The sequence below is a fragment of the Anolis sagrei genome, chromosome 4 (genome assembly GCF_037176765.1).
Source record: "Anolis sagrei isolate rAnoSag1 chromosome 4, rAnoSag1.mat, whole genome shotgun sequence".
NCBI lineage: Eukaryota > Metazoa > Chordata > Lepidosauria > Squamata > Dactyloidae > Anolis > Anolis sagrei.
In genome coordinates, this window is record NC_090024.1 from 66,227,935 (window position 1) to 66,253,059 (window position 25,125).

Here is a 25,125-nt window from a genome sequence, read left to right on the forward strand (position 1 = left end):
CGTGGCGTGCGCCTGAGAGGTAGTTCCCAAGCGCCAAATAGCGGCATAACACATATAGGCATGACAGAGGGGAGGACGGGCGGGTCGTGTGAATTTCACAGATGGACACTCGAAGAAATACGGTTACAGGTAAGCAACCTTTATTTATTCTTCGTGTCCTCCGTGAAATGCACACTTATGGGTGAATAGCAAGCTACTGACCTGGAGGTGGGTCATGCCACGCAGGAAAACAGTACAGCTCTGCCGAAGGCCGCATCCTTCTTGGCTAGTATATCCAATTTGTAGTGGGATGCAAACGTGGATGGCGTGGACCACGTAGCAGCTCTACAGATTTGATCCAGTGGAACTCCACGCATAAAGGCTTGAGAGGTGGAGACCGACCTGGTCGAATGGGCCACCAGGTGAGATGGTGGTTGTTTCCCTGCCAATTGGTAGGCTAGTCGGATCGTAGAGACGATCCATGAGGCTAATCCCTGAGAAGATACAGGGTGCCCCATCATGTCTTTCCTGTATTTTAAAAAGAGTCTGGGAGACTTTCTGTGAGTGGACGTTCTATGGAGGTAGAATGATAGGGCTCTTTTGACATCTAGTGAGTGAAGGGCCACTTCGAGAGGAGAGGATGGATTTGGGAAGAAGGCCAGTAGTATGATGTCCTGAGACATGTGGAAGTGGGAAACTACCTTCGGTAGGAAAGTGACGTCGGTTCGCAGTATAACCTTGTCATCATGGAATCTTATATATGGTGGGTCTGATCGAAGGGCCGCGAGTTCACTGGTCCTTCTGGCCGAGGTGATGGCCACTAGGAATGCCACTTTCCATGAGAGATGGGAGATATCATTAGAGGACATGGGTTCAAAGGGAGGTTTTGACAGTTGAGACAGTACTAGTTCCAGGCTCCATTGTGGTGGAGGGAGGGAGACAGGGGGGTGGACATTTTTATATCCTTTTAGAAACAATTGGACCAGATTATCTTGAAAAAGGGACGGCAAGCCACGTTTTTTTCTAAAGGAAGAGATAGCTGCTAGATAACATTTTACAGAGGAGAGAGAGAAGCCTTTCTTGGAAAGGTGAACCAAAAAATCCAGCACTATTTGGGTGGGTGCCGTGATGGGATCGTGGCCCACTGATTTCGTGAATTTAGAGAATAATGACCACTTGTAAGTATATGACTTTGTAGTGGATGGTTTATGAGCAGCTAGGAGTATACGCGATACTTCCTCTGACAGGTTTACTGTGGTTTGATCCTCCATGCCGTCAGGCGGAGGGAGTGGAGGTCTGGGTGGAGAACGAGCCCGTTCTCTACTGTGAGGAGGTCCGGAATGGGGGCAAGGTGGAAGTAGTCCCCGTTGGAGATTTGGAGGAGGGTGGCAAACCAGTGTTGGCGTGGCCACCAAGGGGTGATCAGGATGCAGTTGGCGTTGTCCTGGATTACTTTGGCTATGACATGTGACAGGAGGGGGAGGGGGGAAAAAGGTAGATGAGGTGTGGTGTCCAGCGGAAGAGAAAAGCGTCTCCTAGACAGCCTGGGGATACGTGAGGGCGGAGTCTTGCGCAGTATATTGGGCAGTGAGTGTTCACTGGGGATGCGAACAGGTCTATTGTCGGTGTTCCCCATCTGTGTGTAATGGCTTGGAACTGGGACTTGTGGAGATGCCATTCGTGATTGTTTTTCCCTGTTCTGCTCAGTGAGTCTGCTAGAGTGTTGTCTTGGCCCGGTAGATGAATGGCCGTGAGGAGGATGTTTCTCTGAATGCACCATTCCCAGATGCGTGTTGATATTGACGTTAGTGTTTGAGACCGTGTTCCCCCTTGTTTGTTGATATAGAATTTGACTGCTGTATTGTCTGTCACTATTTGAATTATACGGTTGGAGACGATGCGGGTGAAGGCCCGAAGGGCTTTCTCTACCGCCATCATTTCCAGGGCGTTTATATGGAAATGTGTTTCCTGAGGGAGCCAGTGACCACTGATTCTGAATCCCTTGAGATGTGCTCCCCAGCCTGAGTTGGAGGCATCTGTTGTCAGGGACATGGATGGGTGCGGCTGTATGAAAGGCATGCCTAGGCGAACATTGTGTGCCTTTGTCCACCATTTGAGGGAGTGGAGTATCTTGTGTGGTGGGTGAAGGATTCGAGACTGTGGATCGTGGAGGGGGTCGAACACCCTGATGAACCAGTTTTGCAGGGGCCTCATCCGAAGCCGAGCAAAAGGGGTTACGGCTGTGGTGGAAGACATGTGGCCAAGTATAGACTGAATGGCCCAAGCCGAGGCTTGTCGGGAGTGGAGGAGGGAGAGAATAGCCTGTTGAAGTTTTAGGAAACGGTCCTCTGGGAGGAAGGCTCTTTGAATTGTGGAGTCTATGATGGCTCCTATGAAGTGAATGCGTTGAGTTGGTTGGAGTTGCGATTTTTCGTGGTTCACCACCAGGCCGAGATCCTGCAAAAGAGATAAGGTGTAATGAATATCTGTGCATAATTGAGCCTTAGAAGACGAGGCCAACATCCAATCATCCAGGTAAGGAAAAACTGTTATACCTTGTTGGCGGAGGTGTGCGGCTATGACCGCCATGCACTTTGTGAACACTCTGGGGGCGGAGGATAAACCGAACGGGAGAGAATTGAACGAGAAGTGGTGGTGTTGGACTGCGAAGGTGAGAAACCTCCGGTGTGAATGTCTAATTGAAATGTGGAAGTATGCTTCTCGTAGGTCTATTGTTGCTAGCCAGGAGCCTTCAGGAATGAAGGGGAGGATGTTGGGGAGAGTGACCATACGAAATTTGCGTGGGGTAATGAAGGTGTTGAGTTTGCGAAGGTCGAGGATAGGCCGTAATCCTCCATCCTTCTTGTCTATGAGAAAATAGCGGGAGTAGAAACAGGTGTTGGATGTGTGTGGAGGTATAGGAGATATGGCTCCTTTGAGGAGTAATGATTGAACTTCTTCCCATATGGTCTGGGAAGGTTGTGTGAGGATGACCTTTCCCACTGGTGGGTATTTGTTGAATTCAATCGCATATCCTCTGTCAACTATATCCAAGACCCAAGTGTCAGAGGTGATGGACTGCCACTGTGGGAGAAAAGAGTGTAATCTGTCAAGGTAAGTGATAGGTTGTGCGGGGGAAGGGGGGGGAGGGAAGAGGCTATGCTAAAAACGACGTTTGTTGTTGCTAGAGGGCCTGGTACCACGGTACTGACCTCTAGACGGAAGTGAGGGGCGTCTTGTAGATGCTGCCGGCATATATGGTCTCTGTCTTCCTCTGTAGAAAGAGTTGTTGTAAGGTCTGTTGTAAAATTGGGGGCGATAGTAGTAGGAGCCCCAACGTTGTCTTTGATAAGTGTACGGTTGTTGGTCATATTTGTACACTGTTTGCTTCATTTTATGAGAGTGCTCCAATTGTGAGTCAGTCTCTGGGTTAAACAGGCCCGCTTCATCCATCGGGAGGTTCTCAATGAGAGAACGTTGAGCTTGGGTGAGAATTGCTGCCCTAAGCCATGCATGGCGGCGGAGGGCTACTGAGCCTGCAATAAGTTTTCCAGAAGTATCAGCTGTATTCTTTGCTAGGTCTTTTTGCAATTTTGACAATAGAAGGGCTTCCCCGTGGAAGGCTTTAGCCAATGGTTGTTCTGCTGGTGGTAATAGGTCTAGGTATGGGGATATTTTGTTCCAGAGGAACGTCTGGTATACACTCATATAAACCCCATAATGGGCCATGCGTGCAAAAAGGCATGCTGAGGAATAGAATTTTTTGGCCATAGAGTCTAGTTTTCTCCCTTCTTTGTCAGAGGGGGATGTTTGGTTTATTTGAACTGGCTTTGGTTGAGCATCAGTTACCACAGAGTTTGCCTTGGGCATCTTAGAGAGCCATGAGGCTGTGGATAGATCAATACGGTATAAGTTTTCTGCTCTTTTAGGAGTTGCTGGAACCAGGGCTGGAGCAACTCCTGTATTCTTTAGAATTTTCAACAAATAAGGAAGAGTGGGCAACACAGTGGATGTAGGCGCTTGTTGTTCAGTAGAGGTGAAGCATGGGTCTGTCACAGTGTCCGTGGGCTCAGGTGTGGTAAGGTTTAAGGATCTAGCCATCCTTATCAGTAGCGCTGAGAATTTTTTGAAATCCTCTAAGTGTTGAGGGGAAGGATCAGGATCTGGAAGGGGGTCTTGGATGACTGGTGTGTCATCTGTAGACTCCAGCTCAATGGTTTCTGGGTCTAGCTGGGGGGGCATGTCTGGATTGAGAGGGAAGGCTTGGGGTTCCAAGTCTGTATGGAGATCTGGAGGGCGAGAGAGTGTGGCTGAGGGAGGGGCACGTGGGGGTTGGGGAAAGTTTGGATCCACGGGGTGAGGAGAGTAGGGTCCCCTGAAGCTATCAGGAGGATGGGGGTAATAATAAGGATAAAAAGGGAAAGGAGGAGGAGGAGGAGGGTAGAGGTGGTAAGGATATCCGTGGGGAGTGAAAGGCTGCTGATGCTCCGAAGGCACGGAGCGCATCTTCTTGGGAGGGGGGAGAGAGGAAGCTTCGGAGCGGCGCGGAGCCGGGGAAGGAGAGCGGCGGCGGCGTCCGGCGGCGTGCGCCGAGGTGCTGGGTTGTGCGGGCGAGGGAGATTCGCCTGGTTCCGGGGATTGGGGAGGGCTGGGGGAGGGAGGAGGCGAGGCTTGAGATGGAGGAAGGGGAGGAGGTGAGACTGAGAGATCCGCCGGAGGCTGTGTTTCCAGCTCAAGGTGCGGAGCTAAAAGCTCCAAGGGGGGAAGGTGGGAGGGGTCTTCCATTTGGAGCATGTTGGGGAGCGGTTCCTGCAGATGCAGAGCGGAACCGGAGAGGAAAGGCACAGTTTGTAGCATAGGGGGACTCAAGGGCTGTGCGCCAGTGAGTTGCCGTCCCTTTTTTTGTTTGTTAGCTTTTTCTTTTGATTTAGAAGACCTCGTGGTCTGTTTTGGTGCCTTGGGCTTTTTTCTCGGCGGCTCCTCAATGGGAGTGTCTGCCTGACCCTTGTCCCGCCTATCCCCAACGTGTGGGGAGGAAGGCTGGGAGGTCTCTTGTATCGGGGAAGATTGGGAAGGGGTGGGAGCCGTTTGCGGGGCCAGGGCCCGCTCATAAAGCAGCGCTTTGAGCCTCGCATCCCTGCTTTTGCGCGCTCTGGAGGTGAAGGTTTGGCAAATCTCACACGTTTGGAGATTGTGAGTCTCTCCTAAGCACAGGAGGCATTTGGAGTGCCTATCTGCCTCGGGGAGGTTAGCCCCGCAGGCAGAGCAATTTTTAAAACAGAGGGAAGACATGCTAGCCTGATAGAGTTGTCAGCCGGTCCGAGTCAGGTAAGGAGAGTTTGGGAGGTCGGTAAACGGTCCTGGTAAAGAAGTCAAAGAAGTCCGAACGCAGAGAGAAAGTCCTGAGATGCTGTCTGTTTGGCGTGGAAAAAGGAACTACCTCTCAGGCGCACGCCACGGCCTATATATCGGGGGGGGGGGGCGGGGGATGGGGGGGGCTTGTGTTGTACTCAAATAATCACTTAAAAAATCATTTAAAATCTAGAAAGTTCCGGATTGCTGCGCACGCGCGAAGGGATAACCCATAAGTGTGCATTTCACGGAGGACACGAAGAATAAATATAATTCCAAACAAAGACTATACTGGCAACATTTTAATTTCGTACTATAAGAAGAACATATAAGTAGAAAAGACTGGAGCAATTTGATTTTGGATTGTTGTGAGTTTTCTGGACTGTAGGGCCATGTTCCAGAAGCATTCTCTCCTGACGTCTTGCCTGTATCTATGGCAGGGATCCTCAGGCAGGCATCTATGGTAGACAACTTTACAACCTCTGAGGATACCTGCCACAGATGCAGGCAAAACGCCAGGAGAGAATGCTTCTGGAACATACAGCCCGGAAAACTCACAACAACCCAGTGATTCCGGTCATGAAAGCCTTCGACAATACAATTTGATTTTGCATGAACTTATTGGGAAGGGCATAATTCCAGCTCCTCCTCTCCCCACTACTGAAAGAGTGACAATTCAGTTTGACACAACAGAAGTAAGCTGAGGAGGAGAAAAAAACTAGGAAATATTAAAAGCATCTGAAAAAGTGGGACAGAGTATAAATAGGAAAAATAAATGGGACCATCTCTGCCAAACTGTGACAGTTGGATGATATTCTGATTACAAATTATGCATTTAGCAATCTTTTCATGGCAGAACTTTTCTTCTCTATCACATGTAAAATCTAATTAAGTATTTTACATTCAAACGTAAACACTTCATTCATCCCCAGTACTGACACCATCAACTGCTTTTCACAGTTCCTACAAAAGCAGGCTAATATTCCAATGTACAATTTTCTCTGTTATTGTGTAAACCTTTGATGAATAAGTTTTTACACTCACTATTGGATAGAAGTCAACCTACTCTACTCCTCCCTATTATTTTGATGAAGATTATCTGGCACTTAAAAATAATGTGTGGGCCCTGGTATTTTATGGGAGGAATGCACTGAATCAAATTAATTAAAATGTTACATAAATCACCCAGCAGATAGGATATTTTAAAATCAAGTTATCCATTTAGAATGAACCCATTTCCTAAACAGAAATGCCCACTAAGTACTGTAGTCTACACAATGATTACAACATGATAGCATCTAAAATTAGCCCATAATTGATACAGAGATAGTTCAATTTTCTTCCCTCGCAGCCTAAATGTTTTCTGCACTACTGTAGTCTACCTTTCCATGCACAAAGATTGGCCAATATAAAAATAGGACATTTCTTTCTCTTTTCTTCTTTCTATACATAGAAATACACTAAACAATTAAAATGGAAGAACATAAGAGTCAGAGCTTTCAAAAAATGCTTAAGAACGCTTTCTGCCCACTGAACCCCCAATACATATCCCAGGGCTATCAAGAAGGATAAAGCTCTGTCTCCAGAGAAGCTCCTTGGAAAATACCTGTACTACAGTGTCTCAATCATGGATTTATCTAGTTACAGGGAAAGGGATGGAATTTTCCACAAGTCTCTAAATTCATTGCTCTGCACTAAATAAAAACTTCAGCTGATCATTTAGAAATGCAGTTTAGGCATTCTAAGCAAAGAGGAAAGCAGCACACTAACCAAGGGAATGTGAACAAAATGTGAAAGCTCTAAATGGGAATGATTTTCAATGGCCCCCACTCTACAATGCCAGAAATTTGCAGACTGAAGACAAAATTAATTAAGGGTGCAGAATTCTTGATTGAGGGGGCGATGCCCAACTTTTGCCCCACACATCCCTAGCCTCCATCCATTCTTCTCTACTATCATTGGATCTGCAAGTTGGGTCTACTCTACTCTTTTTATGTTCACATGCACGTTGCTGGTATGCAAACTTTATACAGTGTGAACAAAATCAAAATATGATTACTTTATAACTATTTTCTTATTGCTTTTATTTTAATAAGAAAAACGGTTTTGCAAAACAAAATTAATAATAAAACCATCAAATAACATTTTTCCTTGGATACAAAAATATTTCTGCATGTATTCTCCTTTAAAGAAATCAATTTAACATGTTTAAATGCATTCCAAGGTATTAAAATGATCTAACTTTATAACTCCTGCACAATATTTTGGGGAAACCTAATCTGATCCTTGAAATCCAATTCTGGGTCAGCTATTCTTTCTCAGTAATATGTGCTCTATAACAACGAAACAAGTTGGAAAATTTCAGCAATTAATCATCACTAAACACCTCAGAAATTTATCACCATAACTCTATAAATATGGGCACTTCTCCCCTCAAAGCAAAAAGAAAATCATTATCTTTTCAATTTCAACAGAAAAGAGGAAACCATGAAAATTAACAACATCTGGCTACCAGTATTAAAAAAAAACTATAAAATCATGACAGTAAATAAAGAACAACACTCAAAAACAGGGAAATTCCAGACAAGAAACAATTATGGCCAGCTAATCATCTCCCAGCAAAGGATTCCCCCAGACAGGAAGTAGCCAAGTTTTGAAGCTGCAAGGCTATTCAATGCTAATCAAAGTGGCCAACTGAAACATTCACACTTGCCTCGGACAGAAAAGAGTTCTTTCTTCCACCCTCGACATTTCACAGATATATAAACCCCACTTGCCTTGTTTCGAACAAACCTCACATGTAATCATTAAAAAATATTTGACCTACTGATGCCTCAATTAATGTAACTTGATTGGCATCTATTTTTATTTTGAAATTTACCAGTAGCTGCTGCATTCCCCACCACTGGCTTATACTCGAGTCAATATGTTTTCCCAGTTTTTTTGTGGTACTTTGGCTTATATTCGGGTTGGCTTATACTCAAGTATATATGGTAACATGTTTATAGATTCTTCAAAAATGGGTTCAAAAGTAAAAATTTAATTAAATTAGCTAGCCTTAATCAGTGAACAAATTATAGATGAACACAGAAACACTTAATCATTCATATTTAATGTTTTGTCTCCTCTGGGAATCAAGATAAAAACTGTGTTGTCAAAGGCTTTCATGGCAAGTGAGGTTTATACATCTGTGGTATGTCCAGGGTGGGAGAAAGAACTCTTGTTGGCTTGCTGCAAATCTAAAATTAGGATACTAAATAAAGAGGAACACTAAAAAGGGGGGGGGGGAATACTGAAATGAAATGATCAGGGCCAGCTAAAATTTCCCAACAAAGGATCCCCCCCCCAGACAGGAAGCAGTCAGACTTTAAAGCTTCAAGGCCATTAAATGCTAATCAAGGTGGCCAATTGCCTCAAGCAGACAAGTGTTATTTCTCCCACCCTGGAAATTCCACAGATATATAAACTTCATTTGACTAGTTTCTAAAGACCTCACAACCTCTGAGGATGCCTGCCACAGATGTGGGTGAAACGTCAGGAGAGAATGCTTCCAGAACATGGCCATACAGCCCGGAAAACTCACAGAAACCCAAGATAAGAGACTGTTCTGACTTTTAGTCAGACCAGTCAGAAAAGAAACCATACCGATTTGTTGAAGTTCTATTAAGAAGGTTTAGTTGACATAACTCTAATAATCCATTAATATGTTGGCCTATATCCAACAGTGACCTAGCATAACTTCTTTCCTTTTCCTGCTGTGATGCTGTCCTAACACACAGTTTTCCAAAGAAGGTTGGGGAACTCTGAGGAGGGTGATCATCACTTCCACTGGATGCCATTGCCCCACCAACAGACAACCTGGATTACTGCTCATTGCAAGAACTATTACATTTTGCCCTTTTTTCATCACATCTTGAGTTGCATGGCTGAAACAATTAATTAATTAATTAAGTCAACTAATTATCACCAATATAGTACTGTTATTAAAAATAGTAAACTCAACTGGTATGTTGATTTGTTCTGTTCCTTTTCATGCAGAACTACTGTAAAAGTAAACAATGGCTGTACTCTACACCTTGGAACACCACCAGCCCTATGGTATTTTTACAACACTAAATACTGTTGGTATTTAATGCAAGGTAATTATTTACACAGAGAGTAACAATATAACTCAAGCCACTGGAACAACTTGCTCTTCAGGCACACTGATATGGTACATTCCTCTTTTGTACAACCTCTCTGCTTGAAGTCAAAACTATAAAAGATGATATGGGGAAGGCCAAAACAGATTATGCTACCTTGTGGATAGTTTCCTCCTCGTGCTGCTGCTTTTTTTCTTTTGTTTTTATCTATTAATACATACTATTGGTGCATGTTTTTATCAGCTAGGAGAGGAATATTGCTTTTTTGAGCAGGTGGGAATTGTATAGCCCTAAGTATCCCTTGCCCCCCCCCCCATCCAATAATTGAAATTTTTGAGGAAGAGAGCAAAAATGTGGGGTTTTTTCTGAGGAGAGAATCAAGAGACTCCATTTGAGCCATATCCCATCCCAAACATTTCTGGACATTACCCATTTCCATTTGCTGAGCACACTAATGTGTCCTGTTGAGAAATCAAAAATGGACTGCTGATCCTAGTCATGTTTCCACTCTTTTTTAGCCAGCTGGCTATGACATCCTCAAAGACACTGAGAACAGTAAGCAACTCAATTCACCATTTACTTCACATTGTGGCAATTAATCCACTGCTATATTTGCACACCTTTGACTTTGCAGAGTTTAACATGGACTTCAGAGCCCCTGGTTGCGCAGTGAGTTAAACCCCTGTGCCGGCAGGACTGAAGATCAACAGGATGCAGGTTCGAATCTGGGGAGAGGTGGATGAGCTCCCTCTATCAGTTCCAGCTCCTCATGCGGGGACATGAGAGAAGCCTCCCACAAGGATGATAAAACATCAAATCATCCGGGCATTCCCTGGGCAACGTCCTTACAGACGGCCAATTCTCTCACATCAGAAGTGACTTGAAGTTTCTCAGGTTGCTCCTGACACAAAAAAAAACCAAAAAAAAGCATGGCCTTTAGAGCAAAAGTTTGTCAAATACCTTGACTTCATCACACTAGAAAATGAATCCCCTTTAAATCCGGTTTCTGCCTCCTGCAGAATTCTGGGGTTTATAGTTTAGTGAGGCTGTTAAAGGCTCCTCCCTAAACTACAAATCCCAGGATTCTGCAGGAAGCAAAAACCAGATTTAAAGTGGATACATTTTCTAGTGTGATGAGGTCCATAAGAAGAGGTAGAGGATAGGATGGTAGCATTCCTTTCTTTTGAGACTGAAACCTAGTCAAAATCATAGATTGAGAAAGCTTGCTAAAATATGTTAGTCGATAAATGTTATTTCATCTTGAAGGTTCAACTCACTACCACATATGGAAATATACTATTCCACATCATATTTTGTTTTGGGTTCCGTAGTTTATTTACTTCCCTATAAGTCATATTATAACACAACCTATCTATATATTTGTGTTATCTCCATTTGTTTTGTTTAATAGGTTTGACTTTATCCACACAATTTGTTTCTAGAACATTATGAACTGATAGAAACCGTCTTTTTTAGGGAATAGGCATCACCTAATTATCAGAATTTCTTCCAACAATGTTTATTTGTCTTTTTAGTAGTCTATGACCTCCATAGAACCATCTGATACCACAAAACCAGCTAATCCCGCTTGTCTGTACTATCAGCTTATACCAACTATACTTAATATTGAACAGAGATAGCCTAGAAATTGAGATCCACATACTGATAATGCTATTAAAATTCTTTAACAATAGGTAGTGCATAATGCAATGTCTAGTTTTCCAACTGGACTACCTTACTGCACATATCATATCTGTACTGAAGTCTATAGTAACTGTCAGAGAGCTACTACATTAAGTTTCATGTATTGGTATCAGCATGCCAAGTTCTATACAACTCCTGGCCAGATTATCTTCTATATGTCTGTCTATACGTCTGCTACTTCATGCTGGTACTGGCGTACAAAATAAACAATTCAAAACTAGGTAGTTTCAATCCTAAACCTGTCCCGTTTCAAAACAACATATGCCCAAGAGTGTATATACTTAGCTTGAGAAAACAATAAAGAACCAAGCCAGTCCATGGTCACATACAGAAGATCCAGAAGAATAAATTAATAATGAAAGTAGTCCAGGACCTAAGAACTATGATCGAGACTTTGCAATGCTAATTAAGGTGATTAATTGCAACATTCACATTTGCCTCCAACAGACAAGGGTTCTTTCTCCCATCCTGGACCTTCAATAGATATATAAACCTCCCTGGTCTAGTTACCTATATACAACATCTGATGATGCCTGCCATAGATGTAGGTGAAACATTAGAAGAGAATGCTTCTGGAACATGGCCATACAGCCTGTAAAACTCACAGCAACACAACTATGATCTACATGCACAGTCCAATTGAAGAGGAGAAAATGAAAAGTAAAACAAATTTCAGGAGACTGGACCTTTACAATACCAATGATAGTGGAAGTGCTGTTATGCAGCATAGAGAAAGCCTCAACTGTGCTGATTTATAGCTAGCTATAAGTCAACATAGCTGGACTTATAATAACCCTGTTATTTTCCTTTTAAGACCTAACTTAGACTACACATTTTGCCTGTATTTTTATTGGTATCATTTCAGCTGGAAAAAAGCTGTACTCCAAAGGAAGAACTCAGCCTTCAATTCTTTTCCTTCACGATTAGCATTTCATGGTCCAGACTCCACTTCTGGGAACGACTGAACTATGTGAGGCACCTCTTCCAGTCTTCTCTGGTCCTGATATAATAATACCATCTCTCCAGACTATTATAGTCTTCAGAAAATGTATTGTTTTCCTTGTTATGATCTCCAGATTTTCATTTGCTGATCTATGAAAATGGGTCTGCTTGGCATCTACTTTTTTCAAAATACCTGCTTTCTGCAGTGTATCAGCTAGCATATTTGATGCATTTATTGAAAATATTTTCAAACATATCATTCTTGAAATCATGAGCTAGATGTCTTGTATTTTATTCCTTTCTTGTTCCCAATGGCTATGATCCATCAATACTAAGAGCCACCTATGGCTCTGGAAGGGAATGACCTTCTTCACAAGAAACAAAAATAACATGCTTTCATTTTGATGTAGCCTGGTTGCACAGCAGGGTGAAGGTACATATCTATATCTATTCTGTTGCTTCTGCACATAGATTTTCCTTGTTAGTTCAGGGGAAATTATACCAAAGCTCAAGGGAATAAATTAGGAGGTCTTTTTATCTGATTAGAATATGCGAAGTTACAAGATTCACATACATATCTTAGATCTGTGTGTCAAGAATTTATTTTAATTAATTTATACAGTTTTAGAGAGTCTTGCTGGTAATTTTAGCTTTTACTGTTGTATTTAAAACATTTATTATAGTTCAAAATATATGATAGTAACAGACCACTCCAAAGAAAAGGCTTTTTACTTTAGTGATGTTGCAATGTTTTAAAGGGATTAATAAAAGATAATATGCGCTGTAAATGCAAATATGAATATTGCTGAATTCCACATCAACCAAGAGAATATCTGCCCTGAAATTTAGCCAAGTGGCATCAGCATTATGCATACTGCAGCACTAAGCAATCAAATACAGCACAGTAAGCACTAAATTCCAAAACATGGCAGAAGATACATTTGAAGGACCATTTCTCATGCACCATAAGCTGTGGAGGTCAATGGATTCCATGTCACTAGGGTGATTAATCACTTCTGGAATTTAGTTTGAATGTTAAGGAAGGTCTAGGTATAACAGTAAAAGGGAACCTAACTTTTACTTGTCCATAGCTTTGTTTTTCATTAAGTATCCGCAGATTCAACCCCACGTGGCTTGACAATATTTTTTAAAAAATCCAAAAGATAAACCTTGGTTTTGTCATTTTATATCAAGGATGCTATTTTACTACAGTATTGTATATAATGGGACTTCCGCGTCCATATATTCTGGTAACCAGAAACCAAGGTCCAGGAGATACCAAAGGACTCACTGTAAACAATAACCTTGTTAATGGAGTCTATTGTCTGGGATAGCAGTGGCCTAAACTCTTTAGCCAGGATTGAAGAGTCTGTATCCCTCAAAATATTCTTGCCACAGAACTCCCATTATCCTGGGCCATAGGTCATGCTAATATAGAGGGAAGGGATTCCAAGTTGAGGTACATTTACAGGGTGATGTTGTTTCTCACTCTGAAATTTAACAGACCCCTACTATGGTTTTTCAAACTAATTGTAGCAATTTTTAAATCCTATGTTACTAAAAAGTAACAGGATTTTATTAGTTCTGGACATTCCTTTTTTCTTGAAGAGACTGAAGGATTACTGTGTAGCCTAATCTTTTCAGCGAAGTTGCAAGTGCCAAGAAAATTAGTGGCATGCACTATTTCTTTCTATATATTATGTTATGCTTACTTGTTTGAACTGCATTTTATGACAGATTATGAGCATCACTTTCATTTTATTAATGATACCTATAATTAAGACAGATCATAAATACATAAATAATATACATTCAGATACAGAACACTCTTAAATGTAGGTTAACAAAAAAAGTATTTATAATGCCCATCATACATTGCTTTTTCTAGTTGTTTTGGATAAAAACCAGTCTGGGAGGTGTCTAATGTTTAGCATGTAGAAATTAATTATAATGACATTGAATTGAAAAACCACAATATTCTCTTCACAAGTTCCCTGTTCCCCGGACAATGAATGCAGAAGAAGCAACTGGCATCTGAGTGAGAGTTATGAAGGGCCCTACATGAAAGTAAAAGATCCATAACCCCACAGTTCTCTCTAAAACGACAGATTAGGCAAATTTCTTGCCATGCCCTTTAATTTGATTTTCAAATTCAATTGCACTATAAAGTCTTTATGTTACCTTGTGTTCTAGCATATCCACGTATGTTCCAGAACACATTGTCTGTCACTTTTGATATTGTGATGCTTTATTGATACATAAGTAAAATGACAGGAATAATCTGTGTAGTGCTAGAATGAGTTTATGTTGAGCTGGTTTTGGTTTCGGATGCTGACTCAGTTGTTAAAATTATGTTTGAGGCAACTAATTTAATCAGAGATACTTGAAAGCACATGCTATGAACATACACCAGTAAGGTATTATGTTATTATATTACTCACACAAACAAAATGTGTATTTAATAATAATCTTGAAATTGTAAGCCTGAGGGCAAGGAACTGTTTTTTCCTGTTTTTTCTTGTATAGTGATGCCACTATATAAATCAATAACAACAATTATATGTAATTGCCAAATCCACTTAAGATGATGTACAGAAGCACACACTTTCACGGTACAGGAATTCATGGAGTCATGCTTTCCTTCTCGCATTCATTATGCCATTTAATTAATTTGATATTGTCATTTACTAATAAGTACAAGTACAACATTGACAGATCAGAACAATCTTTTCCACCTGCATGTTTTCCATGAACTCTGTGAGAAGCAGATAAACGACTGCAGAACTAAGACCTAAATCCCACTCATACCAGTAGAATTTATTCCAAAAGAATTTAATTTAGGATTAAAGCCTTTGTTTTGGATAAACACACACACACTAAACAAAGGCACAAAGCCAAGCGACACTAAAACCTCCTGCGAACAGCATGCCCGGCCTCTGACAGCTGCTCTCTTTGTTTTGCTTTGCAGTGCCCTCCCCCAGCATCACGCTGACCTACATGAGCAGCTCTGCATCATTTTCCTTTCGACAGGCTTTCTCTAAGCAGAAGCAGCAAAAATAAAATCTAGCTTATAGAGGCAGAGATTGAGGAAAATGCAGACAGCTACACACACATCTCGTTTTCTGATACAGATCAGAACAACCTTTTCCACCTGCATCTCTCAAGTTCAATGCACACATTCATATAGCTGCATTAAGCATGGAAATGCAGCAGCACAAATCAAGGCATTTGGGGCCAGGTTAAAGAAACTGCCCTTGCAGGATCAAGGAACTGCCTGCCTACATTTGCATCAGCCATAATGCAGTATATAGTATATATATCTAAATAGATACATATATGTATTCATGTATGTATTTAGCAATGTGTGAGCATTAATAAAGGATAAGTTGCTCTGTAAATACAAGCACTTTCCCTTCCCTTTCACATAAACATCTCTAAAAATAGGGTGCATCTTAGAAACGAAGGTGCTTTTCTTATATATAAAGAAAGCTTTTTTCTGTTGGTGGTATTAAATTAGTGTGCATCTTACAAACCAGGGCATCTTACAATTGAAGAAATATGACAAATGGGTGCAGCTCAGGAAAAGGAGGTGTAAACAAGATGGAACAGAGGTGTTTTTGTAAGAGTGATTCTGGAGGGGAGGAGGGGGAATCCTCATCTTGAGGCAGAGGAGGGATCCCATGTTTAGACAGTCAGCCCTCTTTATTCACAGATTCTACCATTCATGGCTTAAAAATAATCCAGTTATTTATACCACCAGCCCTCCGTATCCAGAGATTCTTCATCCATGAATCTTAGAATCCATTGATTTCCAAAAGTCAAACCGTTGCATATCAGGGGACACATTTTGCTATGTCCTTGAATAAACAGTACACTCTCAGTTAACTGGCACCCATGGAGATTGGCAGATGCCAGATATATGTAGTTTCTGGTTGCTTGAGAGCAACAATTAAAACAGGCCATACTATTTATATACCATACCATAAAATTTGAATTGACTTGATATTAAGATCAAACTACAGAGTTCATGATATGGAATACAAGTTAGGCCTGTTTTAACAGTAGCTCTCAAGTAACCAGAAACTACATGTATCCGTTATCTACCAATGCTTTTGATATCAGTTCACAGCAAATTAAAAGCAAATTATGACAAAGAAAGGCAAACATAATGTAACGGTTTTACTGAATTATTTTAAAAAGCCTTGTTCTGCATAAAAATGTTTTTCTTTTTTGTGCCAGTTGAGAGTTTTGGTTGCTCAAGAGTTCTGGTTAATGGAGAGTCTACTGTGGATTAATAGAAAGATGGCAGCTAAACATGGATCAACGTGTTTTATAGTATTAGATAAAATATGATTTTTTAAACTTTTTATTTGAAGCACTCTTTGGTTTTTTGGGGTTGGTTGCTTGAGAGTTGATATCTGGAATAGGTATTTATAATGCAGTAAAACTGTTGTGTAACGTTACATATTTATGTCTTTATATATTTATGTGTTTTTATCTATCTAACTTATTTGGTAATTCATTATATTTTTTAATCTTCATGTATTTTTGAATTTGTTGTACCCTGCCTCAAGCCAGCAGTAAAGGTGTTAGATTGCATTATATATTTATGTACCTTTATCTATGTAATTTAGTAATTTCTTGTTTGTTTATGTGCATTTGTTTTTGAATTTGTTGCACTCTGCCTGTAGCCATTCGGAGAGGGGGTAATAAATAAAATGTATCATAGGAATGTATCATACTCTGATCATAGGAATTAGCTGGTTTTAAACAGTATGTATATATATATATATATACACACACACACACACACACACATAGATACATACATACACACACACACATAGATACATACATACACACACACACACACTGTTTTTAGAGGGATAAATCGTCTTTTAAACTTTTTAAATTTATGTTTACATTATCATGCTATTTTGCTTTTATAAACTGGTATGCAATTATTGTCTGTGTTATATCATTTACTGCATTCTGGGTTGCTGTGAGTTTTTCGGGCTGTATGGCATTCTCTCCTGACATTTCACCCACATCTATGGCAGGCATCCTCAGAGATTGTGAGGTTTGTTGGAAACAAAGCAAGTGGGGTTTTTTATGTCTGTGGAATGTCCAGGGTGGGAGAAAGAATTCTTGTCTGCCTGAGGCAAGTGTGAATGTTGCAACTGATCACCATGATTAGCACTGAATAACCTTGCAGCTTCAAGACTTGGCTGCTTCCTGCCTGGAGGAATCCTTTGTTTGGGAGGTGTTACCTGGCCCTGATTGTTTCCTGTCTGGAATTCCCCTGGTGTTTGAATGTTCCTTTTTAATTACTGTCCTGATTTTAGAGATTTTTTAATACTGGTAGCCAGATTTTGTCCATTTTCATGGTTTCCTCCTTTCTGTTGAAATTGTCCACATGCTTGTGGAGTACAATGGCTTCTCTGTGTAATCGGACATGGTGATTGTTAGAGTGGCCCAGCATTTCTGTGTTCTCAAGTCATATGCTGTGTCCAGGTTGGTTCATCAGGTGTTCTGCTACGGCTGACTTCTAGGCTGTGCTAATCAAGGTGTTCAATTGAAGCATTCATACTTGCCTTTAACAGACAAGAGTTCTTTCTCTCACCTTGGACCTTCAACAGATATATAAACCTTACTTGCGTTGTTTCCAACAGACCTCACAATCTCTGAGGATTCCTGCCACAGATGTGGGCGAAACATCAGGAGAGAATGCTTCTGGAACATGGCTATACAGCCCGGAAAACTCACAGCAACCCAGTGATTCTAGCCATTAAAGCCTTTGACAAACACATTTACTGTATTTGTTTATTTTGCTGTAAGCCACCCAAGTCCCTTTGGGGAGAGGGGTGGGATATAAATACCTTATTATTATTATTATTATTATTATTATTATGTAAAGGTAAAAGTTTTCCCCCAACATTAAGTCAAATCGTGTTCAACTCTGGGGGATGGTGCTCATCTCCATTTCTAAGCCGAAGAGCCGGCGTTGTTCGTAGACACCTCCAAGGTCATGGGGCCAGCATTACTACATGGAGGACCATTACCTTCCCACCAGAGCAGCATGTACTGATCTACTCACATTTGCATGTTTTCAAACTGCTAGGTTGACAGAAGCTGGGGCTAACAGCGGGAGCTCACCCCTTTCCCCAGATTCGAACCGCCAACCTTTTGGTCAGCAAGCTCAGCGGTTTAACATGCTGCGCCACCAGGGGGCTAAATACAAGAGCACTTCATTATCCTGCTATTTTGCTTTCACAAATTGATATGTGATCTTTGTCAGTGTTATACCATTTACTGTATTTGTTTGTTTGGCTGTAGGCCTTCCTGGGTCCCTTTGGGAAGAAGGGGGAAAAATATAAATAAAGTTTATTTATTTATTATTTTATTTATATTTACTGTATTGGTATACGGCCTTTCTCAGCCTGTCGGCGACTCAGGGCGGGTTAACAACAAATCAGTACACATAATATCATAATACAAATTAAAACATTAAAAACAATATAAAACCACAACAGAAGCCATAAAAACCAACATCATTAGCGTCTCCTTTATTATTTAATAGCCATCCCCTGCCACACGTTGCTGTGGCCCAGTCTCTGTATATGTGTTTTGTGTGTGTGTATATGAGTGTGTGTATGTTTGTTTATGTGTGTATATATGTATGTTTGTGTATATATGTGGTTTTGTGCATGTGTTGTGATGTAATTTTTGTTTTTTGGCTTCTTAAGTATCTTCTGCTATGTTTTTCTGTGTTTTTATGAGTGATGGTCACTCATTGGCCTGAAAGGTGTATTGTGTCCAAATTTGGTGTCAATTAGTCCAGTGGTTTTTGAGTTATATTAATCCCACAAATGAACATTGCATTAGGTTCTTGTGGGTTTTTTCGGGCTATAGGGCCATGTTCTAGAGGCATTTCTCCTGACGTTTCGCCTGCATCTATGGCAAGCATCCTCAGAGGTAGTGAGGTCTGTTTTAATAGTTTTACCGTATACCATGCCGCCGCGGATTTTGTCCTATTTCCAACAGACCTCACTACCTCTGAGGATGCTTGCCATAGATGCAGGCGAAACGTCAGGAGAAATGCCCTATAGCCCGAAAAAACCCACAAGAACCTAGTGATTCCAGCCATGAAAGCCTTCGACAATACATTGACCACTGTATTTTTATTTATATAGATTAGTAGTAGAAGTTATAGTATTTACAGCAAGCATGGGCAAACTGTGGCCCTCCTGATGTTTTGGACTTCAACTCCTACAATTCCTAACAGCGGCTGTTAGGAATTGTGGGAGTTGAAGTCCAAAACATCAGGAGGGCCGCAGTTTGCCCAGGCCTGATTTGCAATCTTGGTCACAATTTGCTTAGGGTTTTGCGGATTCCCGGGACCAAACCCCAGCGGATAAGGAAGGCCCAATATATAAACATGAGAGAGAAAGGCGAGCTAAGGATAACGTGAGGGAAGGAGGGGACAGCAAGGGCAAGGCGGGGGTCCGTTGCTAGGAGAGGATTCTCCCCCTAGCAACGGATCCCCCGGGCAGGGAGGGGCTCTCCCCCTGCGTTGCTAGGAGACGGGAGGGGGGCCGTCGCCATGGGAACGGAGGGCTCCTACCTGCTCCTCCGGGGCCTCCTCCTCCTCCTCGGTCCAAGGTGACGGCGCCGTCCCTGGCGATGCGGATGTCGGCGGGGCTCTCCACCCGGCGTCCCAGCGGCGACGACGACGACTCTCTCCGGAGAGACCCGCAGCACTGGTAGCACACGGCCCAGGCCTGCTCCTCGTTGATGGGCTGGTTGTAGAGCCTCAGGATCTCCTCCAGAGAGAGCGCCTCCCGCAGTGGAGCCAAGGGCGCCTCCTCCTCGTCGTCGTCCTCGTCCTTCTCGCCGTCGCCTCGTCCTCCCCTGCGGAGCCCCGAAGGGCCCGGCAAGGGCTCCTCGCTGCCTCCCGCCGCCGCCGCAGCCATTCCCTCTAGCTCCGCTCGCCTCGGCTGCGCCGCTTCAAGTGGCCCGCATCTCCCGATAGGCTCCGCCCACCTCCTGCTTCGCCGCCTCGGGAAAGAGAGCGCGTGAGGCGCCCGACGCAGCGCGCGCCTGCCGCCAGCAATCCACTGGAGGAGGAGGAGGAGCAGGCCCCGCCCAGCACGCGGGAGCGCCCCTCGCGCACCGGCGCCCTCCTCCGGCCGGCGCGCGCGCAGCAGGAAACACAGCACGCAAGGATGGGTGTCTTTGGTTTGTCTTTGGTTGTTCTGTGCCGTTACGCCCAGACGCTTTATAAAACAAACTCTGATGTACTGCTATCTATGTCTGGGCGAAACTGCTGGGGTCTTTCTTTAGAAGATTGAGCTTTCTTGAATAACTGAGACCACTTCAAGATTAAACATTAAACAGGGTATTTATTAACAAAGTCCTTGTAGACTTGGCTCAGCTTATTAATGTTACCAAACAATCAATCAATCTATCTATCTATGTCTATCTATCTATATCTATATCTGTATCTATATCTGTATATATAATAAAGAAGAGTGTTTGTTTGTATAGGACAGAGGAAGGACGGAGGGAGGGCGGAAGTGTATGTGCCAGCGTTCTGATTGGCTGCCGCTGTGGTGCTATTTGCATATGGTCTCTGATTGGCCAGCTTCAATAGGAGCCCCTGGTGGAGAAGAGGGTTCATGGCAGAAACGGGGCATGACAGAAGGAAATTTGCATATGGTCTCTGATTGGCCAGCCTCAAATGCAAGATTCCGAGATGAGAAAGAGAGGAAAGGAAAGGCCGGGGGCTGGGTCAGAACACTACCAATACAGACCGAAATTGGCACACAGAGCCCCCATCACCCACTCTACATCCTACTGCAGTTTGGAGGAGGATGAACCATGGATGATGGGACTTGCAGTACCACCACTCACATTCTGAGACTGCTGTTAACCTCATCCAGTGACTGATCAGGACCAAACTTCGCACATAGACCTCTCATGACCCACTGTACGTCCTGGTGTGGTTTGGCCGGGGATGGACCGTGGATTATGGGACTTGCAGTACCATTGCTCAATTCTTCAGACCACTGCAGCCCTCATCCAATTACCGATAAATACCAAACTTGGCACACTGAGTCTCCATGACGCACTCTACATCCAGGTGCAGTTTGAAGGAGGATGCACCATGGACGATGGGACTTACAATACCTAAACTCCCTTCCTAAGACCATTACAACTGCCAACGATGATGGATCAGGACCACAATTTACACTGAGAGCCTGCATGACCCACTCTACATCCTGGTGCGGTTTGGAAGAATTTGGCAATGGATGATGGGACTTGCAATCATTTCACTCACTTCCTGAGATCACTGCGACCCTCGCCAATGACTGATCAAGACCAAACTTGGCAAACAGAGTCCCCCATGACCCACTCTACATCCTGGTGCACTTTCGAGGAGGACAGACCATGGATGATGGGACTTGAAGTACCTCCACTCCCTTCCCAAGACTGCTGCAACCCTCATCTAATGTCCAAACAAAACCAAACTTGGCACACAGAGCCCCCATGACCCACTCTACATCCTAATACGGTTTGGAGTAGGGCATGCCATGGATGATGGGACTTGAAGTACCTCTACTCGCTTTCCGAGACTGCTGCGACCCTCAACAATGACTGAACAACACCAAACTTGGCACATAGACCTCTCATGACCCACTTTATGCCCTGGTGAGGTTTGACTGTGGATCGTGCATGGATTTTGGGACTTGCAGTACCTTCGCTCAATTTCTGAGACCACTGCAAAACATCATCCAATTTCTGATAAGGACCAAACTTGGCACACCGGGTCTCCATTATGCACTCTACATCCTGGTATGGTTTGGAGGATGATGCACCATGGATGATGGGACTTAGAGTACCTTCACTCAGTGAAACCACTGAGACCCTCATCCAATGACTGATGAAGACCAAACTTGGCACACAGAGCTCCCATGGCCAACTCAACATTCTGGTGAGGTTTGGGAGAGAACAGACTATGGATGATGGGACTTCAAGTACCTCCACTCCCTTCCCAAGACAGCTGCAACCCTCATCTAATGTCTGATCAAGATCAAACTTGGCACACAGAGCCCCCATGACCCACTCTGCATCCTGCTGCAGTTTGAAGGAGGATCGACTTTGGATGATGGGACTTACAGTACCATCACTCACATTCTGAGACCGCTGTTAACCTCATCCAATGTCTGATCAGGACCAAACTTGCCACATAGACCTCTCATGACCCACTTTACCTCCTGGTGTGTGTTTGGCTGGGGATAGACCATGGATTATGAGACTTGCAGTACTTTTGCGCAATTCCTGAGACCACTGCAACGCTCATCCAATTACCGATAAAGACCAAACTTGGCACACTGAGTCTCCATGACGCACTCTACATCCAGGTGCAGTTTGAAGGAGGGTGCACCATGGACGATGGGACTTGCAATACCTGCACTCCCTTCCTAAGACCATTACAACTGACAACAATGATGGATCAGGACCACAATTTACACAGAGACCCAGCATGACCCACTCTACATCCTGGTGCGGATTGGAAGAATTTGACAATGGATGATGGGACTTGCAGTACCTTCACTCACTTACTGACACCACTGCCACCCTCATCTAATGACTGATAAAGACCAAACTTGGCACACAGAGCCCCCATGACCCACTCTATATCCTGCTGCTGTTTGTAGGAGGATGGCCCATGGATGATGGGACTTCAGGTACCTTCACTCACTTCCTGAAAATAATGCAGCCATTATCCAAAGACCAATAAAGTCCAAACTTGGCATACAGAACCGCCATTACCTACTTTCTCTAATAACCCGGGCAACGCCGGGTCCCCAAGCTAGTATATAATAAAGAAGAGTGTTTGTATGTGGAGGGAGGACGTAGGGCGGAAAAGTTTGTGGCAGCGTTCTGATTGGCTGCCACTATGCTGCTATTTGCATATGGTCTCTGATTGGGCAGCTTCAATAGGAGCCCCTGGTGGAGAAGAGGGTTCATGGCAGAAACGGGGCATGACAGAAGGAAATTTGCATATGGCCTCTGATTGGCCAGCCTCAAATCCAACATTCCGAGATGAGAAAGAGAGGAAAGGAAAAGGCCAGAGGGGGCTGAGTCAGAACACTACCAATACAGACCGAAATAGGCACACAGAGCCCCTATCACCCACTCTACATCCTACTGCAGTTTGGAGGACTAGGAACCATGGATGATGGGACTTGCAGTACCACCACTCACATTCTGAGACCGCTGTTAACCTTATCCAATGACTGATCAGGACCAAATTTCACACAGAGACCTCTCATGACCCACTTTACGTCCTGGTGTGGTTTGGCCGAGATGGACCGTGGATTATGGGACTTGCAGTACCACTGCTCAATTCTTCAGACCACTGCAACCCTCATCCAATTACCGATAAATACCAAACTTGGCACACTGAGTCTCCATGACGCACTCTACATCCAGGTGCAGTTTGAGGGAGGATGCACCATGGATGATGGAACTTGCATTACCTGCACTCCCTTCCTAAGACCATTACAACTGCCAACGATGATGGATCAGGACCACAATTTACACAGAGAGCCTGCATAACTCACTCTACATCCTGGTGCGGTTTGGAAGAATTTGACAATGGATGATGGGACTTGCAGTCACTTCACTCACTTCCTGAGACCACTGAGACCCTCGCCAATGACTCATCAAGACTAAACTTGGCATCGCCTAATCCAGTTTCTACGTTGTCCATAGTCATAGTCAGCGCCATCGCCCGGTCTGGTTTTTCATCTTCTTTGGTCGGGGTATTCGGTCGGAGACGCTTCCTTGTGTTTCCTGTTGATGGTGATTCTTCTACCTGGGATGTTGTGCCTTCTCTTTTTATCCTTTGTAGAAAGGCTTTAGCCTTCTCCTCACTTTTAATCCAATATCTCTCATCTTTGAAGGTGCCCATTAGACCTTCCGATTTGTCCCACCTAAATTTGATGCTGCGTCTCTTCAGTTCTTGGGTTAAAAACGAATATTTTTTGCGTCTGTCCAGTATTGATTTAGGAATTTCTTTGAGTACTATGATTTTCTTTCCATCTAGTGTTAAAGGGTTTTTATTAGATTGTCTCAGGATTTCATCTCTAGTATATTTGCGCGTGAAACGCACCATCACGTCTCTTGCAACCTTGTTTTGTTTGGCGAAGGACGATTGAACTCGGTAGGTGCGGTCTATTTCTTGTTGAATTGTTCCTTCTGGTATGTCGGTGTGGGTTGCCAGTAGATTAATAATTTTTGCTCTTAGATCTTCTTGAGATTCTTCCTGAAGATTCCTCAGTCTCAAAAAATATTCCATCTCCTCTTGCTGGGCATGTTCCAGCTCCCTTATAGTCCTGTCATTTTTTGCCGATAGTTCTTCTAGTTCGCGTTGCATCTTTTTTTGCTCCTTCCCTAGCTTGCAGCTATCGTTCTTAATTATATTTATGTCGTTAGAGTTCTTCATAATGTCCTTTCTAATAGTACCTAGGTCTTCTTTAAACTCTTTCCTCATTAGCTCAAGTTGGGCCTGTTGTTTGATTTGGCTTTCCCTAATGGACTTCAGTTCTTTCTTGTTCTCTTCTTGATTTTCAGTTATTTTTTCCGATAGTTTTTGAAGTTCTTTCAGGATGTCTTTCATGTTAATGTCCTCTTGCCCCGAGCCTCTTCTACCCGGGTTTTTGGGGTCTTTTAATTCTTTGTCAAGCTTTGCTTTGGGGGTATTCATCCTTCCCTTCTTTACCAGAGTTTCCCTAAGTAGTCGCTTAGCTTGCCTTGGCGATATATGCCTTGTTTTACAGGGTGGTCGATGATCGTCTGGGGGAGGGATTTCCACTGCTGGTTTTCTTGCCAGCCTCTGTCTACCTTTGTTTGTTTGGCTGGCAGCCAGGGGAAACAGCCCCCTGTCCTTCCCTGCCTGCCGCTTCCCTGGCAGAGGGAGGGCCCTTCTACAGAGTCT

General features: G+C 43.2%; 1 protein-coding gene across 2 annotated transcripts in view; it reads right to left on the bottom strand.

The window, feature by feature from the left end:
* SPIRE1 (spire type actin nucleation factor 1) overlaps nt 1–20,249 on the bottom strand; it is a 107,770-nt gene extending 87,521 nt beyond the window's left edge. The window contains exon 1 of one of the 2 annotated variants that reach the window (XM_067467469.1): nt 19,744–20,249. In XM_067467469.1, coding sequence (XP_067323570.1) covers nt 19,744–20,092 — 349 coding nt within the window. In that variant the 5' untranslated portion in view covers nt 20,093–20,249. The remainder of the gene's footprint in view (nt 1–19,743) is intronic. The other variant, XM_060775021.2, reaches the window with a different exon arrangement.
* Between the last annotated feature and the right edge of the window lie 4,876 nt (nt 20,250–25,125).